The 20,228-nt window shown below is 42.0% G+C and overlaps 1 protein-coding gene across 1 annotated transcript in view; it reads right to left on the reverse strand.

The window, feature by feature from the left end:
• Nucleotides 1-20,228, reverse strand: part of ift122 (intraflagellar transport 122 homolog (Chlamydomonas)) — a 65,692-nt gene that overhangs the window by 11,459 nt on the left and 34,005 nt on the right. Inside the window, exons 18-25 of the mRNA XM_078414327.1 lie at nucleotides 18,858-19,024; nucleotides 13,810-13,981; nucleotides 11,848-11,950; nucleotides 8,604-8,744; nucleotides 7,689-7,786; nucleotides 5,946-6,046; nucleotides 2,837-3,002; nucleotides 155-266 (exon numbers count right to left, since the gene is read on the reverse strand). Of these exons, the coding sequence (XP_078270453.1) occupies nucleotides 155-266; nucleotides 2,837-3,002; nucleotides 5,946-6,046; nucleotides 7,689-7,786; nucleotides 8,604-8,744; nucleotides 11,848-11,950; nucleotides 13,810-13,981; nucleotides 18,858-19,024 (1,060 nt within the window). The remainder of the gene's footprint in view (nucleotides 1-154; nucleotides 267-2,836; nucleotides 3,003-5,945; nucleotides 6,047-7,688; nucleotides 7,787-8,603; nucleotides 8,745-11,847; nucleotides 11,951-13,809; nucleotides 13,982-18,857; nucleotides 19,025-20,228) is intronic.

The raw sequence follows: 20,228 nt of genomic DNA on the forward strand, positions 1-20,228 counted from the left end.
GCAAGTTGTGAGGAGGACACAAAGAACCTGCAAAGGAATACCGATCTTTAGTCTGGCAAATTTTTAGAGCTCCACAATAAACAAAAGTACATAACTTTCAGATGAGTATGCACAAGCTGACCAGATCATGGTCAGTGCTCAAACATGAACTCACCATACGAGGAAGCTGAGAATACAAAAGGCTGCCGGCAGTTGATGCAGATATTTCCCTGGTTGTTAAGGAGTGGGTTGTTAGTTGAACACCTATAGCACATAGGCACAAAGTCCTGTGTAGAAATACAGCAGATGTTACAGAAAAAAACAATACAACCTATAAAATGCAAGACAACCCAACAGACGTACAAAGACGTACAGGTATGTAGGTTAATTGGCTGGGTAAATGTAAAAATTGTCCCTAGTGGGTGTAGGATAGTGTTAATGTACGGGGATCACTGGGCGGCACGGACTTGGAGGGCCGAAAAGGCCTGTTTCCGGCTGTATATATATGATGATGATGATGAGATACAATGAAAAAGTAGCAGTGTTGATGCTGTCAAAAGTTTTTAAAGCATCTTGGCCATTTGGCAATTATTTCCATCATGATTAATGAACAAAAGTTTCAGGTAACAAATGTTTGGTTTATCTAATCCACTTTTCGTCTTATACCTAAGACTGATTTGTTACTAAGAACAATAAGAATAAAAGTCTGAGTTATACAGCACAAAAATAGGCCCTTTGGCCCACCATGACCATGCCCATCTTTTTGCCTGTCTATACTATCTGTGCTAGTGTAGGTAGGAACAGGAAGATAGGGGAGATGAATGTGTGACTGAAGTGTTGGTGCAGGGACCAGGGGATTCAGATTTCTGGACTATTAAGATCTCTTCTGGGGCAGAGGTGATCTGTGCAAGAGGGATGGGTTGCACCTTAACTGGGTTCGCGAATGCAACATAGGTGGGTTTAAACTAGATTGGCAGGGGGGGGTGGGATCCTCAGGACGAAGGCAGGTGAGAGACTGGAAGGCAGTGTGCATGGTGGTGAAAGAAAGTTTAGTGGACAGAATTGGCAGGAGAAAGGCAGGGAGCGAGGAAGGACTGTTAGTTTGAGTTGGTCTTATTTTAATGTGAAAGGCCTGAGAAGTAAGGCTGATGAACTCAGGGTGTGGATAGGCATGTGTGACTGGGACTTTGTGTCTAATACAGAAACTTAGTTAAGGGAGGCCCAGGACTGGCACCTTAATGTTCCAGTGTACAGATGCTTCAGGAGATAGATGTGGGGGTAAAAGAGGAGATGTTGCTTTATTGATTAAGGAAGGTGTCACAGCAGCGATTTGTGATGACATTACTGACGGTTTGCCCAGTGAGGCAATATGGATGGAGTTGAGAAATAAGAAAGGGATTATCACCTTGTTGGGAGTGTACTGCAGGCTGTGTTGAGCTGTAGACGTATATATGGATTTCAGCAAGACATTTGACAAGATTCCGCATGGTAGGCTGTTCTGGAAGGTTAGTTCACATGGAATCTAGCTGACTGGATAGAAAATTGGTTCATGGAAAGTAGTAGAGGGTGATGGTGGAAGGTTGTTTATTGGACTGGAGTCCTGTGACTAGTGGTGTGCCTCAGGATTTGGTGCTGGGTCCGTTTCTGTTTGTCATCTACATCAATGATTTGGTGGAGTATGTACGAAGGCATGAGTAGTAAGTTTGCAGATGACACTAAATTGAGTGGTATTGTAGATATCTAAGATGATTGTCAAAAATTGCAGCAGGATCTTGATCAGTTAGGCTGAGGAACAGTTAATGGAATTTAATACAGAAAAGTGCCAGGTGTTGCATTTTGGAATGTCAAACCAGGGCAGGACCTACACAGTGAATGACAGGCCTCTGGGGAGTGCTGTACAGCAGAGGGATTCAGGAGTGCAGGTACATGGTTCCTTGAAAGTGTAGTTACAAGTAAATAGGGTGGTCAAGAAGGCTTTCGTCACATTGGCCTTCATCAGTCAGAGTACTGAGAATAGCAGTTGTGAGGTGATGTTACAGTTGTACAAGACACTAGTGAGGCCACATTTGGAATATTGTGTTCAGTTTTGAACACCCTGTTACAGGAAAGTTGTTGTTATGCTGGAAAGGCTGCCAGGACTCGAGGAATATGAGAGGAATAGATAAGGTAATTGTACTATCACAATGTTGAAGAAACATTTAGACAGGTATATAGATAGGATAGGTATGGCAGGGATAAGGACCAAATGCGGGCAGGTGGGACTATTGTCGATGGGGTATGATGGTCAGTGTAGGAAAATTGGGCTAAAGGGCCTATTTCCATGCTCTCTGACTCTGTGACTATACTAATCCCATTTGCCCACACTAGGATCAAATTTTCAAATTCTAATTGAAATAAAGTTTAACACAACTCTCATATAATTTCTACTGCAGATTCCTTTTCAAAAATCTCAAGATATTTTTAACAGCGTTCTGAAAGGCTCCATCCAAAGGCTTGTGAGCCTCTTAAAATTACATCATTTAATTAATTTTATCATTTACTTCTTCTTGCAACAATGAATTCAAACCGAGTTCACAGGTTTAAAATTCTTCTGCCAACTTGTGAAATGCTGACCTGCACACCAAAATCCTGATCATCTTCAAACATTAAACATATATATTAACTAACAGCAAGAGTCAGCCATTTCTTAGGCTAAGTGACTTGATTCCTGCATAGAAAATCTCGTGATTGGAAAGTTCACAATGTTTCACTCCAAGTTTTATAGCATTTCACTTTTCCTGGTGACAAAAGAAATAACAAAGCAAAGACCTCTATTTAAACATGTTGCATTTCAGCCAGCAACTGATAGGCTCCTTACCTCACTGTCATGGAATGGCTTGGATCGAATTGTCAGGCTGCCCAGCTCAATGGACTCCTGGAACCTTGCAGGAATGCGCAGGCCCTGCAATTTGTCATAAGCATGCCGAGCCAGTTTGTATGCACCTAAGGCTTTACTTTGTTTGGCAAGAGCAAATAAAGTATTTCTTCAAATAGTTAAGGAATAAAAGATACATGTTTATTTCTGTTCTGAAAATCCTTCTACATGAGAGCATACGGTCCAATATCAATACCAATATGTTGCTGCTTTCTTGTTTAATATGTTCAAGACTGAATTACTAATTTCACAGTATGATTTCAAACTTTGAGGATGGGGCTAATTTAACAGTCTAATGAACATACCACCTGGGACAGCACAAAACCTTACAAAGGTTATATATGTGATTTCTACTCTGTGATGAGTTATCTACTTTGACCAAAATTTAACTTACAATCTGAAAATCACCTTGTAATCCTGACTTTAAACATTGAACATTAATAATGCTGCAGAATTGCAAGTGAAAGAATGCTGTGCAAAAGACAAAATTGTATTCAGACCTCCCTGCACTAATATGCATCTATTATCTCAGTGCTAACTCTGACAAATGTCGATATCTATTTGAAGACCTACTGATTGCTTTGCACTGCATCAAATCATCTACTTTTTTACCACCACTTTCAGGCTTCAGGTCATTTGCAAATTTGGAAATCCTATCAGTAGAAAAAAAACTGCATATCAATACTCTGCTTTTTGCCTTGAAGCTAATTCCCTGCCCATGCTGCCACTGACTCTTAATTCATAAGCAATAGTTTTGCTATCCAGTCCTTTATGTGAGACTTTATCAAAGTTCTTTTGAAAATCTTTTCAGATGACATTGTCTACATTTCTTTCAGCAACCTGCTCATTATCTCCTCTTAAATTTATATCATGATTTGCTTTTTTAACAACTTTGCAGTATGTCTCTATATCCTTTTTGGATAAAGGGTGTTACATTTGCCATTTTCCAGCTCTTCCACACCTCCCCTGCAGCTGGAGAGGATTGGAAGGTTATGGGAACCCTTGACAACTTTCACCAACTCAACAAACCTAGATGCATCCCATTAAGACATGGTAATTTGCTTTGTTTAAGCTTTGCATTCGCTTACACTAAAATGTTAGTAGAATTTTCTTCTTCCTGTCACTCTATGTTGGTGCCCTGGAACAAGAACTATTTACATCAAAAGCAAAACAAATCTGGCCTTCCTGAGTGCTAGTGGTACTCCCACTGATCATTCCCCATCACACAAATGCTTTTAAGCCAAATTATGATCATGGAATGTCAATCAAACACAATGCATGGCTGAGAAGCGATAAATCGCAGCTGCTAGAAATATTCTATGCACAAACCAGCATCTGTGGGAAGCGAATGTTAGCTGATATTTAACTTCTTTCATTCAGTGTCTCCCAGTCTCCACTTGAGTGTAAGATGCAGGAGGAGACTTTGCAGGTCTTAAGGGTGTTGAGTGAAATTATGTTCTTGTTTCTGCTAATGAACCACCTGTGTGAAGACCTCAAGAAGCTGCAAATAACACAATGCCCATTCAGAAAGATGATAGCTACCACATTCAACCTTTCTGACCTGTCACTGCAATGCCTCACTGATTGAATGTCTGCATTTAGCTTCAGTTTACAATTTAATAGCCAGGCCTTCAGCAGGCACGTTGCCCATCATTTAGTAAAGCTTTGAACTGCAGCAACTCTTTAAGCGATATCAACTGGCTATTTGAAAACATGTTGGTCAGACTCACAGTCAGATAAAAATATACCTGACATAAAGTGATTTTTCCTCCCCGAGTTGAAGCACAAACCAGAAATTGAATCAAACCACCTCCATCACATGCCACCTCAGCAAGAACTGAGTTAAGATGTTTCTCTACACTGGACATCAATACTGCAGGAAGTATGGAAGGAGCTTAAGAGTTTAGTTTAGTTTAGAGATACAGCGTGAAAACAGGCCCTTTGGTCCACCAAGTCCTTGCCAACCAACAATCCCGTACACTAGTTATATCTTACACTCTAGGGACAATTTACAGAAGCCAATTCACCTACAAACCCGCACATCTTTGGAATGTGGAAAGAAACCGGAGCACTCTGAGAAAACCCATGTGGCCACCGGGAGAATGTGCAAACTCTGTACAGACAGCACCCATAGTCAGGATCGAACCCTGGTCTCTGGAGCTGTAAGGCAATAACTCTACCATTGCGCCACTGTGCTTCTATAATTGCATGGAAACAGCAACCCATACCAGTACCACTGGGGAGCATTTAAAGTAGTGCCATTCTTGGATTCTGTGGGTATGCTTCCAAGCTCTATGGAGCCTATCCAGCACAGCCCTGTTAGGAGGTTATTGACCATAGGTTGCAGCTCAGTACATAGAAGTTTGCAATTCTACACTGAGTTGGAAACCAATGGGTTAGAAAATAACACAAATGAACAGTCAGAAGGGTCAGTCAAAACTTTTTTCCCCCAAGGTGGAAATGTCCAGCACTAGCATGCATAGCTATAAGATAAGGGGAAAGTTCAATGGAAATGTGTGGGGCACGTTTTGTGCAGGGAATAGGTGGATATGGATCATGTACAGGCAGATAATATCACTTTAACTTTCAGCACAAAGACAGCGGGCCGAAGGGACGGTTCCTGTGCTGTACTGTTCTATGCTCTCAGGGAGAAGACAAACACAATGGAGTGCAATATGATGATCATTTATGAAACATGGCTGAAAGATGTAGAGAAATGACACCAAAATGAATCCTGAGGGCATTCAAGGAGAAACAAGTATATTTGCAACAAAAGAAGCCCCATGGATGTGGAGGAATGTAAAGCAGAAAGTGAAGGCAATGGCTGATAGAGCACTGCAAAACGTCTGGAGTATAGGAAATGGTGAAATATAGTGATAATTATTAACAGGCACTATTAACTACATGATAGATGTGTTAATCTTGCCTACTTCATCATTCTTGAATTTTTCACAGCAGCAACAAAATAATGGGAATAGATTGTAACTGAATAATCAATACAATTTATCACAACCTATCATCACAAGTAACAGCTCAGATGACAACAGGATACACTTTGGAGATGCCCAAAGGAGTTTCTTTGGTAAGGTTGTGTAGTAAAAACCGTGAGATGTTGAAAAGTGCTTCGGGTAAATGGGAGCTGAAAGGTTCATCCTGCAACAAAAATAAGAATAATAGTAATTCCGAACTTATGTTCTAACTCACTGTTGCTACTTATTCTCTCATTCCTTAAGATTGCCATTTAGAGATGAATGAAAAAAAATCAGAATTGTAAACTGTACCACAATAAAATGAGATTTAAAGCAAGGAAGTACAGTGTCAAATGTAGCTTAACTAAATACATGAGAATTAATATGAAGAAAGTGTTGCACATACTTCATTCCTCCCAGAAGTACTTAGAATTGTGCTGAATGCACAAAATTTAGCATGCTTTTAGCAAATAACCTTTCAAAACTCTACTATAGTCACGCACAGCTCCATATATTTAGTGCAGTTTAACTAGAGCGCAGAGTCCAGTTCTATTTGTGCTTAATGCTTGTATGCTGGCTCAGATGTAGAAGTGCTTCATACAGAATAAATCTGAGATTAGTACATGAGTACATTAGTACTGTTAGTGCCAGTAACTTGATAATGCAAATTAAAGGAAATATGGAGTTAAACTTCACAAATGGGTTGATATTCCAAGTACACACTAGGAGGTACATGCATCAGGAAATTGCAGCTTCAATATCTGACTTTCCATCCATTGTGGCTGGTGGCACACATCCTCTCTGAACGTGTACTTACATATTCTCCATAAAGATACAGATCAAGGAAATATCTACTTTAAAGCTCATTGTGCCTCTCTACTTTACCAAAGTCTGTCATTGTGTTATTATTCTATAAATATATCGGCAGCTTGGGAAACAGGGGGTTCTTTTCCCTCCCTGAGTTTAAAGTTTAAAGGAGAATTGCGGGGCAAGTTTTCTTTTACACAAAGTGGTGGGTGCCTGGAACACGTTGTCAGGATTATGGTGGAAGCAGATACAATCATGGCATTTAAGAGAAAAACCCGATCAAGGGGAGGGGGAGGGGGAGAAATGCTGCGAATCCAGGTGAGGCACAGGGAAGAATTCTGGCGGATCTGTCTGGTACATTGTCTATACTGAATAATTCTGTAACGATGACAAGCTAGAATTGTTGTCAACTTTATTACCAGACTTCAGATGTTTGTGAGGAGACTTTGCAAACTTGACCAGCTGGAAGCAATTTTGCTACGTCCGGATTCAGTGCCCAGGCTGATGCCAGGAGATCCGTCCAGTTTGACTTTTTCCCAGTTTGAAAAGTTACAACAGTGGTTCAACTGAGGAGCTTTCCAATCCACTTAAGATGATGTTTAAGAGCCAACCAGTGTGGGTCTGGGGGCATAGGCAAACCAAACCAGACAAGGATATTAGATTTCTTCCCCTAACCGGCATAAGTGAACCAGACCATCTTTATGACCATTCAGTAATTTTAACTGAACAAAGTGATGTTTTCCCAAATTCCAGTTTATCCTGAATTTAAATTCGACAATTGCAGTAGCAAATATACTCATGGGTCGAGAGATTGTTCTTCCAAGCACCTGTATTGCTAGCTGGTACTTCAACTGGTGTGCCCATTAATGGCAATACAAACCATTTTAGAAGTGACGGTGCAAACAACCTTTTCAGTCAAGGCCAAGTGCAGATCAATTAGAGGTTACATTTTCTTCAAAAGTGCAGATTATATGGACCTCGAACTTTATTTATAAAATGCATCTTCCATCGCTTCTTACCGTATATCTCTGGATTGAGTGATAAGCATGGTAGAGTTCTGCTAGATTCTGGAAGTGGTGAAACTTTTTAAGCATCTCAAGCTGTTTCTCCTTCTTTTCTGTTAAATACATAACAATGTTTTTTTAAGAACCATATTGCTCATAAATAACACAGAGGTCGGCTCCACGGAGGCGTCCGGACAGGACCCGGCGGCATTAGTGGAGAGGTCGATGATGGTGCCGACCGACAGACGAGGACGGACAGGTGGAATTGAAAACGCCGCTGCCGAGGGAAGGATCAAAGGAGGACCTAGCGTGAGGGAGGGGGAAGGACAATGAAGGACCAGGGGGGACCTCCATGAGGAGGGGGAGGGGGTGAGGACAAAGGGGGCCAAACAGGAACAAAGCGCAAGGGTACTTTGTAACTTTATAAGCGCCCTTTATGGGTGACTATTTGCATACCTTGGGTATGCAAGCAAACAATTTCACTGTAACTTGTCACATGTGACAATAAAGTATTCAATTCAATTCAATAATAAAGTGGAAGAGCCGCTAAACATGGTGTAGAAATAAGGAACTGCAGATGCTGGTGATTAACAGCAGGTCAGGCAGCATCTCTGGAGAAAATGGATAGATGACGTTTCGGGTTGGGATCCTTCTTCAGACCCGGTAAACATGGGTCTCTCCAGGCACCGCATAGATAATATCAAAAATAATAGACTGCATCACTGAATTGGCTTTCCAGAACCGCATTGTGGGTCAACTATCTACAGTAAACATGGTGTAGTTTGAACAATATAACAGATCCTCTAGGAGTTGGTGGCAATGGTCAATGTTATGTAGACTTTTGTGAAGCCTTTTGAGATTATGGATTGTGCCAAGAATTGTGGACCTCTACTTCAATGCATTGCGCAGACAAGATGCAATGAAGCTTACCTCGAGCTATATCCAGGCACTGCATAGACAACATCCAATAATAATAGGCTGCATCATTGAACCGGCTTTCCAGAACTGCATTGTGGGTCAACTGTTCAAGAACTTTAACTGCCACATCCTGTTGACCAGCTTTGTGAAATGCTGGGAGAAAGGGCAAAGAATACAAAAATATCTCAACAAATCACCACTTCAGAAATCTGAATAAGAATCGGAAAGAGTTGGCCTTTTACCTCTTTGAACCTACTCTGCCTTTGTGGGGAAAATCCTACTTGCAACCTACTTTTAATGTAGGTGCCAATTTATATCAGCAAGATCAGCACCCTTGTTAGTCACCGCCTCTCTAAAGCTGCAAATAAACCCTTTATACCTACTCTGCTTTCTGTATTGAATAGACTTTGCCCTCTATTATTCTTTCAGTTGAGTAATTAATCTTTTATAGTGGCTCTATCAAAGACCCTCCTCTCTGCCTCACACTGTTTATAATGAACACCTAATTAGTTAGCCACTCCATTAGTCAAAGTTTTCCAGAAAATCTTCAGGTTATATCTTTATCCTTTATTGCATCTAAACCGTAGGGGGAGCAATATCCTTGCAGAGGTTTGCTAGTGCTGTTCAGGAGGGTTTAATATAGGGAGGCAGGGACTGGGAAACCAAGTTCTTGTTCAGAAATTGGAAGGTGTGATGGGAAAATAGAGATTAGGAACAGTAAGTCTCAAAGGAAGAACAGGCATGGAGAGATGAGAGAATATGGTGAAGCAGATGAGCTGATGTGTTTACTTCAATGCAGGGAGTGTTGTGGAGAAAGAAGATGAACTTAGAGCCTGGATCTGTGCTTGGGACTATGATGCTGTGGCCATTGTGGAAACGTGATTGTGAAAGGGACACAAATGCAGCGCAATGTTCTGGGATTCCAATATATCAGACATGATTAAGAGGGAGGAAAAAGAGGCCGAGGAGTTACGCCCCTAAGAGTGACTGTCATGGCGGGCCTCAGCGAGGACATCGTGGAGGGTTCATCCACTGAGGCGATATGAGTAGAGATAGGAAATAAAGAAAGGTGCAAACATTCTAATGAAAATGTACTGTAGCCCCCCCCTATAGCAAACTGGAGACAGAGAAACAAATATGTAGACATATTCCTGAAAGATGCCAAAGCAACAGAGTTGTATTAGTGGGTGACTTCCCCAGTATTGAATGGGATTTTGTTCTTAGATGGGGCAGAAATTATAAGGTGTATCCAAGTATGTGGATAGTTGAACTGAGGAAGGACCTTGTGTTGGGAATTGAGCCTGGTGTTTCAGTGGAAGAGTAGGTTAGGGATAGTGATCACATCTCCATAAGTTTTAAGAATATTTTGATAAGGGAGAAGGCTGGGGCTTATGGGAAGGTACTAAACTGAAGTAAGGCAAACTACAACATCATTAGGCAGAAGCACAAGAGGGTAAATGGCAGAAATTGTTCTGTGATAAGTCCACATCTGACATGTGGGGGTTGTTTAAATGCCAGTTGATCGAAGTTCAGGATCGGCATGATCAATAAGAAGGAGGATAAGAATGACAAAGTAAGGGAACCTTGGATGACCAAAGTAGTTGGAAATTTGGTCAAAAAGAACAAGGAAGCACATTCAAGGTTTAAGTGGATGGAATCAGACAGGGCCTTTGAGGAACACAAAAAAGGAGGAAATAACTCATGTGGTCAATTAGAATGGCCAAATGAGGCCATAAAATGGTTTTGGCAAAACCGATTAAAGAAAATTCCAAAACCATTTATACTTGTATTAAAACCAAGAGGGTAACCAGAGAGAATGTAGGACTGCTCAAGGATAAATTAGGGAATTTGTGCTTGGAGTTTTTGGATGTAGGTGAGGTACTTAGCATCTGAGTTACGAGTACTTAGCATCTGTTTTCACCAAGGAGAAGGACGTGGAATACAGTGAGATCAGTGTGGAGAATACGAATATGCAAGGACAGTTTGTGATTAAGAAGGTGTTGGGGCTCATGAAGAGCATTAAGGTGGATAAATCCCCGGGACCTATCTCATCTTATTAACAGAGGCAAAAGAGGAGATTGCAGGAACCGTGACGAAAATCTTTGCGTCCATTTTAGCCACAGGAGAGATCCTGGAGGACTGAAGAATAATGCAACTTATTCCTTTATTTAAGAAGGGAAGTAGAGACAGTCCAAGGATTTAGAGGCTGGCAAGGCTCAAGTCAGTGGTAAGCTATTGGAGAGGTATCTTCAGGATAGGATTTACTTCCATTTGGAAAAGAATGGTTTCATTTGAGACAGTCAACATTGTTTTGTATGTGGCAGATCGTGCCTTACTAAGTTTTTTTTAAGGTGGTGATCGATGAATGTAGGAAGGTGGATGTTGCCTACATGGATTTTAGTCCCTCATGGTAGGCTAATCCAGTAGGTAAAGGTGCATGAGTTTACCAGTGACTTGGTCGAATGTATTCAGAACTGGTTTACTGATAGAAGACAGAGGGTTGTGGTGAAAGGACAATATTCAGGATGGAGGTCTGCAGCCAGTGAGGGTTCGCAGCAATCTGCTTGTGATATACATAAATAACTTGGGCATAAACGTAGATGGGTTGGTTAGTAAGTTTGCAGATAACATCAAGACTGCTGGGGGCATGGACTGTAAAGAAGGCTGTCAAAGTGTACAGTGGGATATAGATCGGACACAGAAATGGACGGAGAAATAGCAGATGTGGTTTAATCCAAGTAAGTGTAAGGTGCTGCACTTTGGGAGGTCAAATGTAAAGGAAAATATATAATTAATGGCATGACGCTTAACAGCACTGATATACATTAGGATCTTGGGGTCCAAGTCCAGAACTCCCTGAAAGTGGCAACACAAGTAGATACAGTGATAAACAAGACAAATGGTCTGAAGAAGGGTTCCCAACTAGCCAGGATAGCTTGACTTGATGATGATTGTCTTGAACTTGGTGGGCCAAAGGGCCTGTTTCTATACTGTATCTCTAAACTAAATATAGGCCAGTGGTCCATCTATTCCATTCCCCTCTCCTTACTCACATGCCTATTAACTCCCCTTTGATTCTTTTAGCCACTGATCTACATGAAGGGAAATTTTAACATAGCCAATTAACCTACCTGCACACCTCCGATGTGGGAGGAAACTGGAGTATCCAGATGAAATGCACACGACCACAAAGTGTGCACAGTCAGCACAATTTGCACCCAGGGTCAGGAGTGAACTCAGCCAAACCCGATCTCACCTTTTTGAGCTTCTTCAAACTGATCATTTTCTGCCAGCCACTGTGCATATGGCACATATACGAGGTCTTTGAATTCGGGATGTTTCTCTACCAAAGAGAAGGCCTGGTTGAAAGAGTTCAAATCATGAGAACAGAAAATATTATGACAAACACAGATAAAACATACAAAAAAAGGCAAAGTGCTGGTGTAACTCAGCTGGTCAGGCAGCATCTCTGGAGGACATGGGTAGGAGATGTTTTAGATTGAGAGCCTTTTTCGGAGTGTTTGCAGATGAGAGAGAAAGCTAGAAGAGAGGTGGAGACGGGACAAAGACTTGCAAGTGAAACAGGTGAGGGGGGGAGGATTGATTGGCAGATGAGCAGAACTACTGGACGCAGATGAAATATGGATGAGTGATTCATCTACAACAGCAAGGGGATAACTATGTTTACTAAAGAAAGGACTTTCCCCAGCAACTCCCCTTCCCATTGTGACTTTTCTGTCCTGACCTCCTCCATTCCCAGAGTAAGGCCCAGGACAGAAAACTGATGGAACAGCACCTCATATTCCACTTGGGTAGCTTACAACTAAATGCTATGAACATTTAATTCTCCAATTTTAGGTAACTGCACACCCTCCCCCAACGCACCACCCCATCTCTCCCCCCCCCCTCTTCCCTGTGCCTCAGCTGGATGCACACCCATTTCTCCCATCGCCCTATTCCCTCCCATAAGTCCCCTTCCACCTCTTGTCCTTCTTCTGGCTTCAAATTTCACTCATTTTCTCCCCTTATCTCACAGCCTTTTGTCTTCTCTTCATCTTTGACCTTTGCCCACCCATTTGTCAATTAAACCCCCCCTCACCTACATCCACCTAGCACTTGCCAGGCTTTGTCCCATCCCCAACTCTCTTTCAGCTTCCCACCCACCTTCCTACAATCAGTCTGAAGAAGGGTTCCAACTTGAAACATCACCTATCCATGTCCACCAGAGAGGCTGCTTGACCTGCACTTTGCCTTTAAAAAAAATATAAAGCAGCATCTTGTATCTACAGAACAGAATATCCTTCCTTCGGCAAAATATAGCTTAGTAGTATACAGTGGAAAACCAACCAGTGGTTGTCAATCCAGTACACCCCCGTTGAGCAATACAAGCTGCAGTATAAACATTTAATGGAGGAAAGAAAAACTGACACCTTATCTCAATTCCAAATTCGTGAGCAATTGTTAAATACCAATGCTAAATAGTCAACACCACTGTGAGTTAGGGAGCATTGGTCTGGAGAATATTGCGATCTATAGCTGCCAAAAGACTATCATGATATCTTCCTAGATGCACTAAATAATGTAAATCTTCCTGAACGACATTCATAATGTTGCTGTATCCATGCTCTGAACAATTTTTTCTTGTCTTTCTGTATCTTAAACGCCACCCTGTGGCATGTGCATGACATTTCAATTGCTTGACCAGTCAACTTTAGCAGATTTAGATTTATACCGTATATACTTAAATTTCCAAGAATTACCCACATATTTTGCATCTTTTAATACTACAGTTTCCCTGTTATTACTATCTTGCATGGGTGGCACCGTGAAGCAGGCAGTAGAGCTGCTGCCTCAGTTCCTATAACCTGGATTCAATCCTGACGTCGGGTGCCATTGGTCTGGAGTTTGTACATTTTCCCTGTGTGCTGTGGTTTCCATCCTCTTCCCAAAGATATGCTGGCTGTTAAGTTAAATGGCTGCTGCACATTGCCCTATTAGGTAGATTCAGAAGGATTTGATGGGAATGTGTGGGGGATAAAATGGGATTAGTGGATGGCGCAGAAGATTTGGGCCAAAGAGCCCATTTCCATTCTGTACAACACTTGATGTTTTTCACAATAAAACAAACTTAAACTTAGGTGAGAATTTGGTACGCAGTGCTGGGAAATTTATTGTTAGTATTGTTCATATAATTGTTTCTGCTGACAGACTGTCTCACCTCCTCCCAGTGCCTGGTTTCCACATGCAGTAGGATCTGAGCCTCTAGGTCCCCCATCTTCATATATGTCTCTGCAGCATATCCAGGATGCTGCAGCTTCTTTAAAAAATAGGCGCATCTTGAAAGGGGTTCCCGCTCAGCCTTATCTAGTTTTCGAGCTACATCAATTAACCTGCATAAAAAATGACAACCAGTTGTGTAAAATAGTATTTTGGCATTAACTCAGAAAAGCATTTTCCAATAATTCTGTGTCTGTGCTGCACTGTGGCATGGTCCAGGTCCCTTTACTGAGAGGTGACATGTTCTGTGCGCCACCATATTGTATAGTGGATGGTTTATAATGTTATCAAGCAGGAGAAACAGGATTTATCGGATAGCGGGATCTGCCAACACTGAAAGTCGACAAAGATAGCGATGAAATAGCAAAAAAATGGGCTGTGTGAATTGATGTGATGACTGTACATGTTTAAAGGAGAGGACAACAGAACTATCCACCTTAACAACATGAAGTCCATCGAAACTAATAGCAAGCTGAGCAAATGTTATTTGATCTATATGATCATAACACAAAAGCAAACTCAGAAAGCATTACAAACCAAGTGCATTACAGCGCAATGACAATGATAAAGAAATGCTAATATATTGTTGCACGTCTAGGTATTGAACAATTAATTATTTGCCCAGAGCAGTCGACAGTATTGAATTAACATGCTTATGGTGAATTAAAATGCCTTTGGAGAAGTGAAATGCTATGGATGCAGAAGCAGGGCACACCAATTAAGCACAACAAACAAAATGGAGAAATAGTTAACTAGGGAGTAACATAGCTGACGGGAGAGGAGGGATTGACCAGGGTGTAAGTAGTGCTTGATTATGTTGGCTGCTTTCTCCAAGGCAGCATGATGTGTGCATGGAGTCGAGGGGCCGGTGGTGGTGGGTGGAATAATCTGGTCTGTGTGATGGACGCAGATGCATACACAATTCTCTGCCTTTTCTTGCAGTTCTGGGGAGAGTGGTTGTCAGACCAAGTTGCAATGTAGTCTGATACTTTCCATAGTGCATCTGTAGAAATAGGAAGAGTTGTTGAAGACATGCCGAATTTCCTTAGTATTCTGAGGAAGTAGAGGCATTAATGTGCTTTCATGGCCGTTGCGTGTGGTTGGACCAGGACAAATTCTTGGCTTTATTTGCGCCCAAGAATTTGAAGCTCTTGACCATCTCCACTTAAACACCAGTGATGCTGATTGGGAGGTGTACACCACTTTATTTCCTAAATTCGATGATTAGCTGATATTGAGCGAGATGGCATTAAGCTCTATGCATCCTCCCTGTACTCCATCATCACTGTTCGAGACCAGGCCTGTCATCTGCAAACTTGTGGAGTTAAAGCAGAAGTTGGCCATACAGTTATGAGTGTTCAGGGGGTTGTGAGTTGTGAGTATACAGGGAGAAAGGGGCTGAGAACATATCCTGGTGGGGCACCAGTGTTGAGAATTATCGTTGAGAATGTTTTGTTGCCTATCCTTACTGATTGTGATCTATGGGTCAGAAAGTCAAAGATCCAGTCAGGGTACTGAGTTCTATGTCCAGGAGTTAGGAGATGCATCTGATTGGGATTATGGCGTTGAAGGCGGTCAATAAATAGAAATCTAAAGTGCACATTTGAGGAAAACAAGAAAGAGGCTCATAGGATATAACACCGGAAATCTGTGACTCAATTAATATGATCACAGTATTTTTAAAAAGGTAGACAGAACACATCTAGGGAGCCAGAGGCCGATTATCACAGAATTGTTCATTAACAGGGTGCATCCTCTTTAATTTACATAGAACAGTACAGCACTGGAACGCACCCTACAGCCCAGAATTGTGTCGAACATGATGCCAAATTAAACTGATCACATCTGCCTGTACATGATCCATATCCCTCTATTTCCTGCACTTCCATGTTACCTATCTAAAAGCCTCTTACACGCCACTACCATATCTGCCTCCACCACCACTGCTGGCAATGCGTCTCAGACCCCCACTAACCTCTGTGTAGAAAAAAACGGCCCGTACATCTCCATTAAACTTTCCCCCTCTCACCTTATAGCTATGCCCTCTAGTGTTGGATCTTTCTACCCTGGGAAAGGGGTTCTGACTGTCTACCCTATCACTGCCTCTCATAATGTTATATATTCCACCTCCAACGTTTCAGAGAAAACAATCCAAGGCATAGTGGCGCAACGGTAGAGTTGCTGCCTTGCAACGCCTGAGACATGGGTTCGATCCTGACTGTGGGTGCTGTCCGTATGGAGTTTCTACCTTCTCCCGGTGACCGCGTGGGTTTTCTCCAGGTTTCCTCTCACATTCCAATGACGTGCAGATAGGTTAATTGGCTTCCGTAAATTGCACTTAGTGTGGAGGATGCAAAAGTGGGATAACATAGAACCAGTGTACGGGTGATCTTTGGTCGGCGCGAACTCAGTGGGCCGAAGGGCCTGTTTCCACGCTCATAACTTCCAATAAGCTGCCATCAGGAGTGCAACTAACCCACTAAGCCAATTAACCTATCTGCACAAATGGGAAACTGTTCAACCTATGTAGCTTACACTCCAGAACATATGTCACCCTGACATCAGTTGTCAAGCTGGAGCATGTATGTGAGCTTCACCTGCGCACGTTCACAGGCTAAGCTTCAAATTGTTACCAACGCATACAATTAACATCCAAATAGGACCTGCTCCTATTTTACAAAACCTCTGACAGAAAAAAGTCAGCATTGGAGACGAAATTACACTCAGTTGGCTCTGATGGGCAGACAAGTAATCTGTATGCCTAACACCAGACTCGTAAAAAGGGGGCACTATATGCTTAGCTTTCATGACAGGGATTGCCAGATGGACAGAGGAAAAAGTCAAGGATGTTATGGAATCATAGTTATACATTGTGGAAGCAGCCACTTCGGCCCAAACATGTCCATGCCGACCAAGAGGCCTGCCTATCTATGCTGACCCCATGTACCTACATTTGGCAAATATTCCTCTAAATCTTTCCTATCCATTTACTTGCCCAAGTGTCTTTTAAATATTGTAATTGTACCCACCCTCTGTGTAGTAAAAAGTCTTTAAAACTTTTTTGTCAAACTTCCTTTTGTTCACTTTGCAAGACCTCATCCTTTTTTCTACCTTTGACATTAGCACTGATGTGTACATTCACCTGTGGCTGCTCATCCTCCAACTGCTTGGAGACATCCTGTTGTCTCAACGGCAGCACTGCAACTCCTGTCTGTCCCCCTAACAATCGAGTCTACGATCACAACTGCGTCTCCTAGATTCCACCCTCCCCTACTATGCATCAGAGTCAGTTGTGGTGCCATAGACAAGGCTACATCAAAACTATGTATTTATTACTAAGGGAAATAGGCACAAGGGAATCGTACGCTCCCTGTCTACCCTTTTCTGCCTCTCTTGGTGGCAACTCAAATACCTGCAGCCTGCATTTGCAGAGTGACCACCTCAGTAATGCTCTTCTATGATGGTCTCAGTATCATGGATGCTTCTCAACTGTTCTCAGAGCATCCCTGAAAATGTGTGACATTTTCCATGACTTGTGGAAATGTTAGAGAACATAAAGACCAAGATATTAAGCCAGTCATTTTAGCAGCAGTCACAGCACCAATAGAAAAAGCTAATATTTAAACATTAAATATTTAATTAAATACCTATGAACATTTAAACCCGTTAAAATTCATCTCCAAATACCTTGAATCCATCATTTCTCCTTGTCCCATCCCTTCCAACCTACATTCAAGACACCTCACAATCCTTTCAACAATTTGCAGTTCCAAAGCCCCCATTGCCTCATCTTTACCATGTTCCTTCACACCGAATCTGCCAAAAAGAGGTCCAATCAATTTCCCCCTACTAACACTCTGCTCCACCTGGCGGAGTCCTCCCCCTCAACAACTTCTCATTTGACTTCTCTCACTTTCTCCAAATTAAAGGTGTAGCAATGGACACTAGCATGGGCTCCAACTATGCCAGCTTTTTGTCGTTTACATTAAACAATCCTTCTTCCAAATGTACACTGGCACCATCACCCAATTCTTTCTCCACATTGACTACTGCATTGGGGCTGACTCCTGAACCTGTGCAGAACTCGTTGATTTCATTAACTTCCACGCTGCCATCAAATTCACTTAGACACCTCTCACACCTTTCTCCCTTACTTGATCTCTCTGTCTCCATCACAGGGGACACACTATCACTGATGTCTACTACAAACCTACCGACTCCCATGGTTATCTGGACTACACTTAATTGCACCCTGCCTCCTGCAAAGATGCTATCCCCTACTCTCAATTACTCCGTACCTTACAACCCAATGGTATGAACACTGAATTCTCCAAATTTAGGTAACCCCAACCCCCCTCCCCATCTCCCTTCTTCCCCTATATACTTCCTAACCCCCACTACATTTGCCCCACCTGAACTTACACCTATTACTTCCTCCCCTTTCCCTTCTGCCTACATTCCTTCCTCTAGCATCACAATTTAATCCTTTAGTCTCACACCTATCAGAACCCCCCCCGCTCATCTATAATCAGTCTGAAGAAGGGTCCCCACACAAAATCTTCCCTATTAATGTTCTCCAGAGATGCTGCCTGAACAACTGAGGTACTCCAGCACTTTTTGATGTTTTAAGCTAATATTTAACTTGGCCCCATTTATAATTAATGAATGATTATAGAAATTGGCCTGTAGATTGGCAAGGGATTCCTCTTTTCCAAGGAATAATACATGGAAAAAACATTTTTAAAGTTGCAAAATTAGGGAAAACATCAAATAAGAGGATCAGGATTAGTTGCAGGGTTTGAGAATATTTCTAATGCCTGCACAATGGGCAAAACTGAATATTTTGATGAAATATCGATTCACAATGGTAAATGTTAATAAGTGCACAACCATAAATCATAAAAAGGGCGTCAAGAAAATACAGGGTATGTGTGCATTTTTCATTCTCCCAGACACACAAATGGCAATTCTTGTGATTAACAAACTTACATATCAACCCAGCCATTGTCCCCAATGATTTCAATTGCTTTCAGATGTTCTCCAGCAGAGATGTACATCTCTGCTGCTGCTTTTGGTTCATTGATGTTTCTGGCCCAGTCTGCTTGTTTAGTAATCAACATCTTGGTGTCCTTGGGATCACCTGAGCCAAGGAAATCCTGCGGATATCACAATAAAATGTATCATTACTGCTTCCTTTGGTTTTCATCCAGAACACAATAAAACAAAACTTGATTTATATTCAGCATTTTATTAATTCAATCTAATCCAATTTGGATTTTTTTCTACATAATTTTATCAGTGTTTCTGCAACAAGCTGCTTACGTAGACCTTTGTTCTCTCTTAAACAATTGTCAGGATGGGTATAATATAGGCATGGATAATTAAAATCAGTGACTCAAATAGTGCACAATGCTTCCACACGAGTAATGAAGTAATATGCAAGTCAGACAAAGGCTATTCTTGATCATGCAATTTCAGGATGTGGACGTCACAGCAAAGCCAACATTCACTTCCTATTGCTAACTGCCCTTGAGAAGATGTTGCCTTGAACTGCCACAGTCCTTTTGAAGGTACTTCCACGATGTTGTTGGACAGCAAGTCCAAGGATTTAGATGCTGAAAAATGAAGAAAAAGTGAATGTTTGGTCAGGGTGACATGTAACTTGGATAAGAATCCAAAGACACTGTTCTCCTGCTCCTACTGGCTTCAACCTTTTTGCCTACATTGAGGGAGGGAGAGTGGCACAGCAAGTGGTGTAGGTGATGTAACAACATTTAAGTTGCAGAAAAGATTCAAGGAAGAAAACAATAGACAATAGACAATAGACAATAGGTGCAGGAGTAGGCCATTCAGCCCTTCGAGCCAGCACCGCCATTCAATGCGATCATGGCTGATCACTATCAATCAGTACCCCGTTCCTGCCTTCTCCCCATACCCCCTCACTCCGCTATCCTTAAGAGCTCTATCCAGCTCTCTCTTGAAAGCATCCAACGAACTGGCCTCCACTGCCTTCTGAGGCAGAGAATTCCACACCTTCACCACCCTCTGACTGAAAAAGTTCCTCCTCATCTCCGTTCTAAATGGCCTACCCCTTATTCTCAAACTGTGGCCCCTTGTTCTGGACTCCCCCAACATTGGGAACATGTTATCTGCCTCTAATGTGTCCAATCCCCTAATTATCTTATATGTTTCAATAAGATCCGCCCTCATCCTTCTAAATTCCAGTGTATACAAGCCCAATCGCTCCAGCCTTTCAACATATGACAGTCCCGCCATTCCGGGAATTAATCTAGTGAACCTACGCTGCACGCCCTCCATAGCAAGAATATCCTTCCTCAAATTTGGAGACCAAAACTGCAC

This window comes from Rhinoraja longicauda, chromosome 17 (assembly GCF_053455715.1).
Source record: "Rhinoraja longicauda isolate Sanriku21f chromosome 17, sRhiLon1.1, whole genome shotgun sequence".
Taxonomy (NCBI): Eukaryota; Metazoa; Chordata; class Chondrichthyes; order Rajiformes; family Arhynchobatidae; genus Rhinoraja; species Rhinoraja longicauda.